Genomic DNA, 16,674 nt, shown 5'->3' on the forward strand with positions numbered 1-16,674 from the left:
TCCTTTAAACGTTAACCTGTATTTATGAGGTTACGTAGAATCCTATCCTGAAATACAAATACGATTGTATGAATGCTATTATACAGTACGCATGGCTTAGAAATATTTCGACATTTAATATAATATTTCGAACATTGAAGTTGATCAAGTTGGTATTTTCTAGTATACACAAAAACATCAGAACCACGCATAGACTTTTTGAAATGGTTATAATCGATAACAATTTGATGAATTGTTTATTTATTTAACACTCCACATATAACTAGCAAAAATGTGTAGATTGGTTTGTTTCTTGGCCTTATCTTATTAGCTGATTAGTCAAAACTCCATTGTGTAGTAAGATTGTACAATCTGAAATAGTTGTTGTGATCGGAAAGAAATGAATCCGAAGCAAGGGATTGAGAAGTGAAACCACAATCGCTGAATTGAATTATTTAAAAAGCTACATCGCGATCACAGGCTGTAATTTACTTTAAATGTTGAATACCACTTAATTTGAAATTTGAACAATTTTATCCTATTTAAACGGACGAAGAAAATGGTTTTTGTTAGTTTAAACTTAAAATATTATCTGGTTTTTTACTCGTAAACAAGCGTCATTGCACGGTCCAGTTGAGCGGCAGAGACAAACAAAGATATAAAAGAACACACTCTGTTTTAACTAACAACGTTATGAGTTCCACATCGCTTCACAATAGGCCCAGAGGTTGCGGCATTATAACTTAGACAAAATCAATTGGTGTTTGGCGGGATTTAAACCCGTGTCCTCGGAGACCAAAGTCCCGTGCTCTATCACTCCGGCTCGCTTCACCCTAACATGAGTAATGAACAGCGACCACAGAATTAAAATTTTAATTCTGTGGTCGCTGGTAATGAGTGTAAAACAACTGTATTCACTCACAATTCAACGCCACACAAACTATTTTACATTTTTATAGAGTTCGAACAAGAATTTGACAGAATGGCAGTTTGTCATGTGACAATATGGGTCAAACCCTCACCTACAACGTAGTTAACCAATCAAGGGCGGGAGTGATGAATGGACAACATAAAATAACCTTCACTAACAATCGTTCCATCTCAGTCGTTGGAGAATGGAGACACAGAGTATAAATATTGGGCGAGTGATTGTCTCAGTATGAATATTCAGAGAACGATCACTGTCGAGCGATTACTTCAGAAAACGGGTTCGACGACTCGCTCAGAGTTAACTTTGAACTTTACTTGTTTATAGTTGATAGACCTTTCATGATCAAAGGATTTTCATATTCAAAATTGTTGTTAAAATGTAAATCGATATAAATAAATGTGTGTACATGTTTTTCGTTCGCTGTATCTTTTAAGTCTTACCTTAAATTGTAAGTTTTGGAAATTAAATTAAGGTTTTTGCTTGCGAAGCTCTATATCTTCCATACATTACAGATGTCATCTGTAATTTTTGGCTGTTATAAAGCAAATAATTCATTATTTTGTTTAGCTTGGTCATCCTGGATGGACAACTTATTAGCATTAAGTTAATATGCATATATTTCTTTCTATTTACACACCTGTATAATCATATGAGTGTAATAGAGAAAATAAATCTCTTTCTTTCTTTTAACATTTAGGCCTAATTGTTCCGTATCTTGCGGATGTGAACACACATTCGTGATACCGCAAATTTTTTTTAACTGATGAATTACGCTCATTAATAGTTGGAAGATAATCTAAGTATGTACTCAGATATGTTCGTTAAAATAGCACATTTACTGAAAGGGGCTCGTTGCAATAATGCAATAATGCAAGGGAACTTTTTGAATGTGCGTGTTTTTAAAAACGTCGTTAGTGTTACAGATAACCATTATTATTAATTATTGACCTGATTCTTATCTAAACTTGTGTTAAAGAGAACTTATACTGTATGTTTGCTTTGCATGTTGCAGGGTCCATCATGGCCACGCCTTCCTCTGATAAAGGGTGCTTCAGAAGACTGAGCGGTGAGTCTCACAATACAGTTCATGTTTGTCATTTAACTAACCTCAGTACATCACATAACTTAGATAGGTTGAACCGTGGTCAGGGAAGTCTTTAAAACTAGAATTACTTTGTTAATAAAACTGTAATAAGCTGACAACTATGTATACAGAGACTATAGCTATTTTAGTAACAAAGAAATCATAATGCAATCGACGTTGGTGATTGTCAACAATTGAACCGGGATCATTAACTTGACGCGCCACTGTAACTTTGATTGGATTAAAATTGAAATGGAAAAATTGACTACCCTAATTAGTTTTAAAATTATTCGCTCCCTTACGTATATATAATAACGGTAACAATTACAATCCATCCCTAGTATCATTTCTATCTTTACAAATTCATAGACTATAAATGATGTATAACATAATGGTCTTTATGGGTCTTTACACTGTTTTAACGAACTTCCCACGTAAGGATTTTGTCCAGATAACAGCTGTTTGCCATCAGCTTAATCAAATGGTGTTTCATTACGTACTACCATTGACTATATATACCTACAGTAGGTATATAGTACCTACAGTAGGTACTGTATGTATATATAGTCAATGGTACTACTGTACTATAATGAGACACCAATCAGCTGATTATATTGGGTGGTAATGAGTGGTTATAAACAAAATCATAACCTCTATAACCTCTCTTAGAGGTCATGACTAGTGACTTTGGTCCTTAAGTTGGTGGTAATATATAAGGATATGTGCAGATTTTATGGCAACTATCGTACGTCACTCGTCCAAAATGTGTTGACAGGACTCGTGTGGCAATTCCGCTCTCGCACGGGAACGACCACACTCGTCCGGTGAACACGTATTTTCAGGACTACAGTAGTAACGTAATATACTATCCCAACTATTTAACATGTTTGTACTTGTAAACAAAAAGCAATTACTGGTTGAATTTGAAGTTTTGCATCCCTTTATTTTAAATAATAGGCCCAAACATGTTTGCATATTTTAAATGTTAACAATACTTAAACTAACACAGCAAATTTATTATTTTCACTAATAACAATAATTTGTGGTTTGATTTTTCCAAAATATTTGTTAACAATTGTAATTTTTCATAATTTGTCTCAATATCAGTAATCTCAATGGAATAATACAGAGCAGTTTTATTTTTCCAAATTTTAACTTTAAAAACACTAAAGACCTTTGAACTGTGTTTGGTAGAATGAAGAGTGTTTATGCTTTGTGGTGTTCCACGCGTCAACACAAGGAGGGGATGATGATGTTTACACCGGAGGTCTAAGGTCAATGGAGGTTTACCCGGTATTGGGGGGGGGGGGGTACAGGGGGGGTACACAGGGGGTGGCGCCCCTCCCTAGACACGGACACGACAGGGGAGTGACGTGTAATTTACTGGCACTCTTGAGTAATTTAACTCTTGTGGGATGACACTGACCTTTCTTTACATACTTTTAACAGCCTAAAATCATGCCCAGATTTATTTTCGCCGTTACCATTATATATAGTTTTATTTACTTTTCTGTAAAATTAACTTGTAAAATAGACAGTTCTCCATAGCTGAGATAATTATTTTGTTTGTCGCCGTTCCTACTGATGGTTGTAAGGCTGAGAGCAATACATTATCACACAAATGTTTAACCTTGTACTTGAACTGTTTCAGTCAGCTGTTGACACGTTCACATCTCAGACATTGACTACCAAATGCTCACACTCGCGACTCGCTATTTTACATCAATGTGATAATCAAGCCGACAGCTCTCGACGCTAAAGATATTGACGATTCTTTATGAGTTTTACATTTTATTGTAAGAGGCTAGTTTATCATTATGTATTGCATCCAACATGTTATTATTATATATACAAGATGTACAAAAAGTCCCGGGTCGGTTGAATATTTTTGAAATATTTAATAGAGCTACAAAACATTGCACCAAGTTGCTGGACATAAAAATCAATTTTATCACATATTCAGTGACCCGCTACTTCCTCAGGGAGACGGCCCACTAGGAGTCAGAATAAAAACTTAAATGTAAGCAAAGGTTGATATGCACATAAAATTAAAGGTATTTATTAGTAAAAGACATGCCGCAAACACGAACTGAAAAACAAACACTTTAAACACTTTTTTCACACTCAAATCACTATATACTATTTTACTAGCGTTTGCGTGAACCTGCGCATCAGCATTTTAAGCGTTAAACTAAAGTTAATTAACATTTACTCCCTTTGAACCACTTTGAACCAACGATCGAATTGAAGTTTCTAATTATTGGAATTTCGGCTTTTAGTATGACTGCGGAAACCTAGAATTATTTATCATCATTTTGAAGCCTTAATATCTGTCATTTTTGGTACGATAACCTGACAACACATATAGGACCTTTACTTAAATTCAGTAGTTATTTCATAATTATCTGCAAATCTTGTTTAGTGTTAGATTATTTTACGTTGTGTTAGGTTAGGTTAGAAAGACATAACCTAAAGCTTCAACGAAAAGGTCCTATAATATCTTTCTTGTACTCAGTCAATTTTGACTATTAGATCGTCGATTGTTGATTGTAACTTGTACGTTTGTTGCAGACAAGTTGACATGTCGCCAAGTACTGAACATGATGGTGTTGTTCGGCTTCATGGTGAACTACATGTTGCGGGTGAACATGACCATCGCCATAGTAGACATGGTGGTGCCATCCAACACTACCAAGGACGGTGTGGAAGTGATACATTCAGAGTGTGTGGCTGAAACTCCGATCAGCAACGTCACCATCGCCTCGGAGCCGCTGTCCACACTCTCCACGCCGGTCAGTTAAACCAAAATAGTTTTCAAATAACCTCCCAAAATTACTTCTTACTTGTTTTCAATTCTATTTGCTAATGGAAACAACGAGCTGTTTAGTGTCGTGGGTTCGGATCCTGGTCACTGCCGAAACATTTTATCAGTACAGTTCACCTTTGTACCTTACCGGCTCACCCCTTGCTTGGCTAGATACGTTCCATGCACGGGAGGTTGGTCGATATGTCGAACTATTTACAAAGCCACAATTAACTACATTCGATTAAACAATTGATACATACCAGTATTTTCGATAACAATTATTTATAATCGAAATTTACAACTGAGTTGAAAGACTTTTTCGCCCTAGGGACTAACACAACTTTTTACTCCCTAAGCTACTTTATACCCACAACGCATGCATTAAAACGGCTGTTTTTGCTGCAGTTTGACGAAAAGTAAAGTATAAAACCACCAGCTGTTGTGCCATTTATGGTATTGGTTTTACTGTATTAGCTTTGATCTAAAAATCACAAGTATGCAAATTACTCGTAAAATTGATTTGTGCTCATTATCTTTATTGTCCACGGTATTTGTATAAATGTTGAGTTCTTACAAGCTATTGTAAAATTGATAAAATAAACTGACATTTAGGTTTACGGATTAGATTGTATTTACTAACAAAATACTTGAGATAGGGGAGTGACTGGTTTATATCGGTTAGGATAATCTTAATGTACATCCTTTAAATTAATATAAAACCAGCGTCTGTGAAAAATTAAACATAAAGTGAGCCAAAACAGTAATGCATGTAAATGATTTTACAATTTGAAACATAAATCATAATCTATAAATTTATAGGCAAGGTTGTTTCTTTAAAGCTATTTTTCTCAGCTCGTGTGCATCGCAGTAAAAATCTACGCATACTGTTGGAAAGATATTTTCATCTAAATTTGCAGAATCCCTTCATAAATTAAAATAGGCTAAAAAATAAGCACAAAAATGAATTTAAAGTAAAAAAAATGTTCATGGACCTTATTGGTTGCCATGCTGGTGACGAAATAACTAGGTACGCAATATGAACATCAAAACAAATGGTAGAAATTCCAATCACATGTTTTATTTACAGAGTAGGGTGAAAATAGAGAAGTCTGTACATTACATATTTTTGGTCGAGTTTTCGACCACTGGACGACCTCTAGTTCAGTTTATTTTGCAAGTTTAAAGTTTATGGTTTGTGTTTATTTAAAAGACGCCCCCCTCAAACAATAATCAAATTCTTAACTTTCTTCCTATTTTCTTTTTTTATGCCGTTGGAATTTTCAAACGTTGAAAGGGAGCGGCCCGTCCTCTTGTTTCTCTCTACCGCCAACTTTTTGTTTGATAACACCATTAACACATTGATAACCCCCATCAGCGACAAATAATATCTAAGGTTAAGAATCGACCTCCTCGGGATTGGACCAGCTCGATTTGAAGAGCGATATTTACTCATCTACTCAACAATTATATGTTCAATTTGTTTGGTAGGACCAACGAACCATAGTTAATTAGTTAGAACAACAACGCATTTATTTGCGTTTTTAATTAGCCTAGTCTTCCAAATTAATTAGCCAAATACTAGGCCTATTGTTCGTTATTGAAAAGAAAACATGAAATTCAACACATTTTAAATTTGACAATGCCAGAGACATCGCCGTTTCTGAATGGTCCAAGGACAGAATCCCTGGTTGGACCACTAAACAATTCGCCTCGCTTTCGTTATAAACGCCTCAGTGACAGTTGGTCGACATCCCAGTTTGGAAGTGGCTCCTTTATGACCGTTTCATGCTACAGAGGTGATCATTGGACCACTTTACGATCAACTCTCACATGTAAGCTGGTCGAGAGAAACGATACTCAAGACTTTAAAATGTAATTTTTGGGAAGCATCACTGAAACAAAAATATGAACTCGTTGAAACTACTGAGTTATACGCGACTCTATTTGGTAGGTTTTTTTAATAGACATTTTTTAAGTGGATTCTCGGATCTTGCTTTTCAAGGGATAAACGTGTCATTGAACTTGTTATAAATCCATCCATCTTCGGAGGATGCTAGAATCCAAATCATTGCCAAACGGTTGCACAATTGATAAGTCATTTTGAAGATATTAGACATCCTTGGCAAATAAATTCTATTTTAGCTGTCTTGGATTACTCCCACTGAAGTATGAAGATGAGTCAACAAACATGATGAGATGAGTGTTTTTAAATCAAAATTAGGGAAGGTTAGTTTTAGTCAGGAGACGGTCAGAGGGTCCCACTACAACCGTTTTAGTCCCTATGAGCAGCTTCTTGATATTCGAGATTCTGAAACTCTGATTTCGGGTATTTATTTCTTCATTTTCTCGATATCTTCTAAATATATAAAAGGCAAAGCCCTCACTGACACACTCACTCACTCACTCACTCATCACTAATTCTCCCACTTCCCATTTACCTAGGAGGCTGAAATTTGGTACACTGATTCTTTAGGCATTAAATAGGAAAACTAAGCTGTTTTTATTCCCCAGTGGCTCTGGAGTTTCCCATATTTACCTTATGAGTACTCATATTTAAATGGGATTAATGAATCTTAACAGCTGTTTCAATTAAACAAGTTGGTTCTGTTCTATGATGTTCAATAGCATTAAAGTTACAAGGATTACCAACAGGGCGCAGCACTATTATTTCTTTTACATTTATGACAACAGCTAATTTGCAACCAAAAGGTGAGTGAGCGTAGCGAACGAACTTCAACCTGGAGGCGAGTTAGCGTAGCGAACGAGCTAACCTGAAGTCAAGTGAGCGCAGCGAACGAGCTCCAACCTAAAAGTGACTGAGCGTAGCGAACGAACTTCAACCAGGACGTGGTTGAGCCATGCAAACGAGCTCGCTTATAAAGTTAAACGGGGCAAAGCCCGCGGGTACAGCTAGTTCTTTATAAACTATTTTCCAGTTCCAGTACAATATGTATATTTGTGTTTAAATTATGACTTTACTTGCCTCACTTCAACATTGATTTGGACCGTAGAAAAAAAATCTTACGCATATGAAATCTGGAAATTATGTAATAAAATAATAGTAATAAGTGAGTGGTCGTTTCTAGCGAGTCAAACTCTATTTATCTCATCATATGCATGTTTTCATAGTAGTTGTATATTTTAGTTATATTGACCTGAGTTATTCTGTAAAACAGTTAGTGGTGAAATAATCTAGGAAATAAAGGCATTTTATTAATTTATTAAATACTGTAGTCTTCAACAGTGTTGCTAAATTATTTTCACAAGTTAAAGTCGGTCACTTATTTCACTTGGCAACAATAACTTATCAGTTGAATAGTCAGAATCAAAGAGACATTTAACGCTTTGAGAGCAATAACGATCAGTAACGACCACGGCTGAGATAAGCTCTAAGAGGCGGTTCTAACATCTTATCACAGGCGCCGCGCTGCGTCTTGGCTATTTCTGGATGCAACAGTTGGTTTCATCAGCCAAGTGCATACACGCCGTGCAAATATCTCTAGGTAGCAAACAGTGCTTTTGATTATTTGATATATTGAGTAATAGCATAGTCAATGGTAATAGTGTATCGTGGTCTTATTGTCTTTCAAAACTTACTTCTGGGGTTTTTGACATAATCCCTGAATTTCTTAGCAATTGTCTACAAATTCAGATATATTTACATTTTTGTATAATGATGCCAGCGAAAATAAACAACCTAAAAATGTAGTAAAGGCAGCCTAATTTGAGGTTAATTAATAATAAAAAAAAAACACTATTATATATTTTATTATTATAAACGTCGTCATTTACATGTATTACCTTTAAAATCAGGATTTTGTCTATTTTGATCTCTACAACATACTGTACCTACTTACACGAATAGAGTTACAGGAATCTTATGAAAAACTCCATCAGCTCCTAACATTTTTTCAGTTGTTTTTAGTAACACAAACATTTCAATTGACAAAAAAAGAAACAACATTGTAAAACTGTTTATGTTGTATTTAACACAGGGAAGTTATTTTAAACTAGCTGTAACCCGCGGGCTTTGCCCCGTTTAACCTCTTAATTTTCAAGATTATCTCGTTCGCATGGCTCAATCACGTCCTGGTTGAAGTTTGTTCGCTACGCTCACTCACCTTTAGGTTGGAGCTCGTTCGCTGCGCTTACTTGCCTTCAGGTTAGCTCGTTCGCTACGCTAACTTGCCTCCAGGTTGACGTTCGTTCGCTACGCTCACTCACCTTTTGGTTGCAAATTAGCTGTTGTCATAAATGTAAAATAAATAATAGTGCTGCACCCTGTTGGCAATCCTTGTAACTTTAATGCTATTGAACATCATAGAACAGAACCAACTTGTTTAATTGAAACAGCTGTTAAGATTCAATAATTCCATTTCTCATAAGGTTAACATGGGAAACTCCAGAGCCACTGGGGCGGAGCCCGAAAGGATTTTTGAAATAAGAATATGCCTATATGTTAATCGGGAATGTGAGCTATCATCATGCCAAATTTCAGCCCAATCCGACCAGTATTTTTTGCGTTCACTTGTCACAAACATACATCCATACATCCATACATCCATACATCCAAACTTTCTCATTTATAATATTAGTAGGATAAGTGATGTTTCTTTTCAAATAATTCCAATCTAAAATTTCCTTTTTCCAACCCGCATCATCGATATTGGTAGGTTTCAAATTGGTCCAGCGAAAACAGGTGGGTAGCTGTGAGCTAAGTATAGACTACAGACGACGGAGGCTGTGTATTACAGACAGCCACACCTGTCTGCGTGTTATCACTGTTATCACAAGTCACGTGATATCTTACAAACAGCTGATCAGTAAACAATCCACGGTAGTGGTCCAGCAGATCCGTCAACAATCAAGAGATAAGTTTGGATTCGTTTACATTTCACTCAACGAGAATATTCAGTAAATAAACATTTACCCAAGATCAAGAATGAAGGTTTCATAGTCTAGTGCACGTCTTGACATCTCATCCGAAATTATTACATGTGTTAACGCATGAATAGTAGAGCCCTATAGTCTGTATGATGGAACATGTCTCCTGATGCCCTAGATCTCCCTGGAACTGGCCCGAGCCTAGTCAGGCTGGGTAGCTCAGTGGTTATGGTGCTGGTATAAAAGGTCACCGGTTCTATCCTGTAAAAATGTGTAGCTTTTTGGTGGTTCGAAACTGGACCCAGCTGTCCTTGATCATTGAGTTATCCTTGCTGAAGAAGCAGCTGATCTTAGTAGCAAAGCTACCCAAGGCAACACACTCCATTCTGCACTCATCCTTTACTCATATTTGGGTTGAAATACGCAAACTCTTTGAAAAATCAAAATACTAGAATGTTTCGGTAGGCTACGTGTGATCCTGTCCAATGAGTCTGATACAACAATGGCCAGTAACAAAGGTTTATTTAATTTTATTGTGAACTCATCCTTATGAATACATTTGCCTCAACGACCATACCTAGATATATCAATTATTGGTATATGTGATGTACATGAGTGAACTGCATACTCAATCTTCCCTTCTCCCCTCAACTCCAATATTCATCAGAGTACGCCAAGCTCATCTCTCGTAGCGGTTGTAGAGGCTACAGTTCTGTGTCAAGGTTCTGCACTGTTCCGTGTGGAACAATGGACAAGGTTCGATTAATTGTGATTATGCACTGTGTTTAGCGCTTCCAGAGACACGGCCGTCAATTGCCGTAGCTGCATGAAAACCTACAATTAGCGCGGCCAACGAAAACTCGGCTGCAATCATAGACGATTCTCTCATAACTGGCTCCCGCCTACACATCCTAGGACGCTAGACTTAAGCTTGGACATCATGCTAGTTTAAAGACAACCGTTTGAATTGTTAACACAGTTTCTGATTCATGAAAACGTGATTCTATCCGATGATACACAATTAAATAAATGCAGGTATAAATACACCATTCTTTACAAAGGAGATCTGAAACTCTGTGAATGCTGAGACTAATTTTTGGTAGTGATCATTCCGAATGATAAACTTATAGACCAAATATAAATTATTAGTACTCGAGGAAGGTCCATATTCCACTGTCTCACATTATCTCATGCAATGAAGGGAGAGGACATAAAGCATAAGGTACTCTAGTGTTTAAAAATAGCCTACTTCGGACTCCCAAACAGAGAGACATTGTGCATCGCCAAAATAAACTGAAGATTTGGTATTAGTGAAATATAATACCAAAACACATACGACGATTTCAGCTATCCCCAACCCGCTTTGGATCGCACTTATCACTTTCCTTCCCTCATACAAATTTGAATGAAAAAAAAACATCTCATCATGTTTGTTTTCTCGTTTACCTATGAAAACGTAAAACTGTTTTTAAACTTGTTCATGGATAGGTCCATAGATGGGACACTGGTATTCCTGGTTTGTAGTTCCCAGTAATGCTACAGTTACATGTTGGTCCAGTGCCTTGTAAGGCCAAGACCAGTTGTTGTAGTTGTAGCTGTCTAATTGTATGTAATATCCCACTTGTTGGCGCTATCCCAGCCTCGAACGTCCGGAGATCTGCCAAGACTGCCTATAGTACAAAATCTCGCGTTCCTATCGCGTTTCTTGTCCGTTCAACCTCAGACAAACACTTTTACCGTAGGTATCATAGTAAGACCTGGATCTGGGACCTATTTACTTGTTCGTTTAGGTGTCCCCAGCGACCAAAAACACGAGCGAAGCGTTGTTTTACGCCTAATGGTTACGGGAAAAACTCGGAAACTACTGAAAATTTATATGTTATTTCAATGAAAAATAAGGAAACTGTTGTAGTCGTCTACGGTTGTAGTTTTCTTGTTTATGGATACATTTTGATCAAATTTTGCAACTAAAAACACACTTGTTACCTTACATGTGGCAGCAAACCTGTTACTTACATAGGGAATAAATCTGACATGTTTAAGGGAGTATTTCGGTGAAGATCCTGTACATTCGCTAGTCTGCAGGTAGCTGCGGCGGGGGTACTTATGTGTGTCTTCTCTGTGGTTCAACATTGGCAGCTACATTGCATGGGGAAATCATTTGTGTGCAAATTTAAATTTTGGAAGGTGGATGAGGACATTTGTTCTCCTACGGCATAGGGATGCGAAGCTAGCAGTTTCATAACATCCAAAAATACAACTAAAGTACAAATTTATTCTAACATTAAATACCTTTATTGTTTTATTACTAAAGTAACCGATTAATCTTGTTAACCAGGTAAGCTATTTTAAGATCTTTTCTAAAGTAGATAGCTTCTAACTGCCTTAGGATTCGCAAAACTGGTGTTATAACCATGATCCACTGCCTATCAACGGTCCGGGATGGTACTATTTACTATTTCATATCTTTATTCTCAAATTGACTACAAATTTAAGATGGGGACGGAACGTATAGTACTATCTATAGTCAACGCATCTATACTCAATTTACAGTAAAACAGCCCATGTTCCGGTTGGAACAAACCGGAAACTGGAAGACTGTTCAATTGTTGTGTTGCAAACATTGTCAAAACGCTTTCCGTCCCTCTTAACTATAAGCGTGACCGAACCGGGCTTTGACTGAACAAACACAACAGCACTCAATATTGCTATGTTTGATGTGATTTTGTTCAATATGTTTTAACGCAGGATAAAGAGTAATCTATTCTCCCTCGCTTTTTATTTATTTATTTTTTTTACTGAAGCAACATACTCTTAAAGTAGACATCATTTTAAAGTTAAAATAAGATCAATTTGGTCACCGATACAGTGGCGATGTACTATAATATACAATGTTTACTAAATATAAACAATGTAGCCATGCCGAATTGAAAATATAGATTATTATGAACTTAGTTTCTAAAATAGAATAACATATTCAATCAATTATCATGTAAATATTTTTATGATAAAAACAGGTTAATTAATTTTTACCACCTCAAGTGTTACACAAACAAGGTATTGTTTTCTTATTAATGTCCCTATTGTTATTACGATACTCCATTTTCTTTAGTAGGTAATGCATTATGATGTCTGGATCATATACTTTGTCGGTAACATATATAATTTTTGATGTTAGCCTCCGTATTAAGATGAATATATGAAATTGGTGTAAATATCTGCTCCGTAGTAATCCTGATTGTTGGTGTCGCAACAATTTTCGACTTTCTACTAAGTCATCTTCAGGCGTCAAGGATGTCAAAATCGAAAGGGTGGTCACTTCATAGGGTAACATATAACTTAGTCATGTGATGTTGGCTTCTTCACTCTTCACTTCCCCGAGTCATCCTGTTTGCTCAGATTGCATCGTCCTTGGTTTGTTAGCAGTCAAGCGTTGTCTTTCAATTGTCCTTGGCAGGATAACACATCTGTGGATACGCTGCGTAGACGGAAACCTGCATAATTGACTCGGTTGTTATGTTAAAACGTTGTGCATGTAACTGCGGTTATGCTGATTAAAAGTTGTTTTAAAGAGTTTTCCCACAAGTTGCTGTAACTTACAGTAGGCTAACTCTGGCCGAAAAGTCTCTTAAGACCCTAGTGGCAGAATATACTATTTAATTACTATAATATAGCGTCGGCAGTCCTCTCCTCTCTGACACGCTTCTGAATTGACTGACCCATACGTTTTCTCTACATCTAATCCTCAACTTATTAATTTTCAAACTAATAATTCATGGCAATTTGTAAGACCCATCTTGTAGCATACTTGATCCTTAAAAACAACCCATGCTAAAAGCCGTTTAGGAATTAGGAAACCCAGGATACTGTCCTGTGAGCAGCCGTAGGAGTATAATTACCTACGGTAAAATCGCTTATAGCTAACGGTAAGGCGGTTTTATTACCACCTTGAACTAAGGTCTCAGAGCTGTCTATTTAATGTGTTTTCCAAGACTTATTGTCTCATTGCTTATATCTACTGAGAAAGATTCACGATCATCCTTGATCCGAGTGTTGCAAGCAGCACGCGTGGAGCTGACAATAGGGTTTATTTCAATGTTCTAAAGTAGACTTTTATTGGTATCATCAAACGTCAAATGGTACACGAAGTGCACTACTCATCTAAATTGTAGTGTTCTTTCTTTAGATTACTCATAGAGTAGTAAATATTTATATTATACAAATATTAATATTACTTCTCTGTGATATACTCATGTATGTCTCGTATTACTCTACATAGATTCTCGCCCCAAAAACGTAGTGTACTTGGATGTAATTACAAAATTAAATTTACAATTGTTCTTTGTTACTGTTCGATCGTCTTACATTTTGTATTATGATTTTATTAAGTCTCAAAGGATTATTTAGATGTGTGCATATTTTACCTATTTAGCTTCATTTCATGCGCACGGCTCATTAAATACGTTTTTTTTTTAACATTTGATCAAAAATTTGTTCAGAAATATCACTTATACTGCTATATTTACATCGATTATAAAAATTTGTAAAATTTAACTCGGTGAAACTTATGTGTCTTTTTCCACCTACGTATACTACATATACATTTTTATAACCTAATTACACATTTTCAATTGCATTAAACTTACGTTCATCAGTTACGTTCTTGGAAATATCTTAGCTTTTTACTGTACATTGGGAGTTGTAGTATAGTGCAGATGGAGTATAACTAAAATATTTTGCTGTCAACAAAGTATAACCCGAATGTTTTCTTAACATTTTCCTCCCTAGTTTTTACTCCTCAGCCCAATAGAAGTATTTAAAATGTGTAATGATATTTTTAAATGAAATTTAAATTATTTTGAATGAGGTTTGTAGCCTAATTGTCAAACAACACTTTTTAAAGTACTTCTCGTGCTGACCAGTGCAAGATTATTTGATCTTTTAAACACAAGGACATACACCAGGAATAATTTCCTATTAAAATAAATACAGTAATGTTACCTATACAATCATTGACTAGGAATGCTGAAGTTCGAAACCCAAAACAGTACTTTCTACACCAGTGACCAACATCATTACAAAATCAAATAAATATGATTTAGCAACAAATAATCATAATTGTTGTCATAGATTAGCCAATAATTTCAACACAAATTCGGACTTTAGTGAGGGCCAAACAAGATTACTCATGAAAGTGTAATCATAATTACATTTAATTACTCTTGATAGTAGATATAATAGGAGAATATGACCCCACTTTCGGCGTTTTAGAGGCACTTTTAGGGCACTTTTTATAGGGGAAAAATGAGAAAAAAATGGAAGAGCTTTTTTTGGCCACTTTTTTTAAAGACCCAGCTCTCGACCTATACACCCCCAAAAATTTTCTACTTTTTTAATACTAAAAATCACGTCTGGAAATGGTGAGCTTTTTTTTTGGCCACTTTTTTAAAGACCCGGATCTCGTCCAATACAAGCCTATATAAATGTTCAAACTCCATTAAAATTTCAAATCCACATCCATTCCCATGTATATTTTCAAAATCATGTGAGGTTTGTGCGTGAACTCGGGCATGCTCCCGGCTCATGATGTGCTCCCTTGGACATCCTTAGTGGAAATCCATGAGTTCTGGCTACTTGGGAACCCAAGCCATTTGACATACAATGAATCACCCTTTCTCCTAATTACCTTCTCTACCAAATACATGTCCTTATACTTGGTCTTTAACAACTCCTCTGTATAGAAGCCTCCCCTGATTATATTGCCATTTTCATCTTTCAAGATATAAGTCACAGGCTTTGTATTCTTAACTTCTGCTATTGTAAATAGTTCCCCTGTCCAATTTGGAGTATAACCTTTACTAAAAACATGTTTATACTTGGAAATCCTTACGCTATCACCTACCTTATATCTTGGCTTTTTAACTTGCACTACTTTAGAAGTCAACCTCTCATGTACATATTTACTATTCTTAACATTCACTTGGTTAGGCTTCATTCCTATAGATCTATGCACTTTATTATTATATTTTCGAATTAACTTTGGAAGTAAATCCAACCATTTATAACTCCCCTGAGCACTAAATTCTCTATATAACCAATTCTTTAAAGTTCTCTGAAACCTCTCCACAATTGCAGCCTTAGTTGTAGAAAATGTGTGATAGTGATTAATATTTAATTTTTTCATTAGTTTGCTAAAATATTGATTAAAAAATTCTTTTCCATTGTCAGATTGAATGTTTTTAACCCCCTTTGGTAGAATGGTTTTAATGGCTTCTGTAACCACTAACCCTGTCTTATTCTTTAGTGGAGCAGCATAAGCTTTTTTAGAAAATGTATCTATTAAAGTTAAAATATATTTATTGCCAGAATTTTCTCTAGCATAGTTTTGCATATCAACTAAATCTATTTGTATGGTTTCGTTTATACCCAATACTTTAAAAGACCTTCTAATGAAATTCTTTCTTGCAGGTTTATGAAGTTCGTATGCAATTTCATTCATTTTTTATAACATCATCCTTTCCTGTAACTCTAAATACATCACCATTAGCCCCAATCAATAGATTATCTTCCATTCTTTTAAATACATAGTTTTCTGGTATATATGGTCTATTATCTATATACTTAAATCCACTCAAAGATGTGGGGTCAGCAACTAATAAATCAGGATTATATTCCATCAAATTAAATTTTTTTTCTCCATATACAAATTTTGATCCATCATAATGCATAGATTGTGACATTAGACAAATATCATCCAAATGTTCCCCCTCTGGTAGATTTCTTATGAATTGTTTTTTGGCATCCCAACATTTTTCTTTTTTATCAAAAGTTATAGTCTGTTCTTTTATAACACAGTCAGTGTCATCAATGGCAGGTTTAACACGTACTAACCTTTTACTATTAAAACTCCAATAGCCTGCTTCCATTTTTGGAACTTGTGAAACATTCACAGCATCTTTACTATCTGTACCTTCCATCAAATTACTAATT

General features: G+C 35.7%; 1 protein-coding gene across 1 annotated transcript in view; it reads left to right on the top strand.

Annotated features, from left to right (window-relative positions):
• The window catches only part of LOC128990265 (sialin-like), a 64,903-nt gene that overhangs the window by 16,361 nt on the left and 31,868 nt on the right, over positions 1-16,674 (top strand). Inside the window, exons 2-3 of the mRNA XM_054412580.1 lie at positions 1,923-1,976; positions 4,566-4,786. Coding sequence (XP_054268555.1) covers positions 1,931-1,976; positions 4,566-4,786 — 267 coding nt within the window. The 5' untranslated portion in view covers positions 1,923-1,930. The remainder of the gene's footprint in view (positions 1-1,922; positions 1,977-4,565; positions 4,787-16,674) is intronic.

This window comes from Macrosteles quadrilineatus, unplaced genomic scaffold (genome assembly GCF_028750875.1).
Source record: "Macrosteles quadrilineatus isolate MER2022 unplaced genomic scaffold, UCM_ALF_1.0 Scaffold_3__2_contigs__length_128488019, whole genome shotgun sequence".
Lineage (NCBI taxonomy): Eukaryota > Metazoa > Arthropoda > Insecta > Hemiptera > Cicadellidae > Macrosteles > Macrosteles quadrilineatus.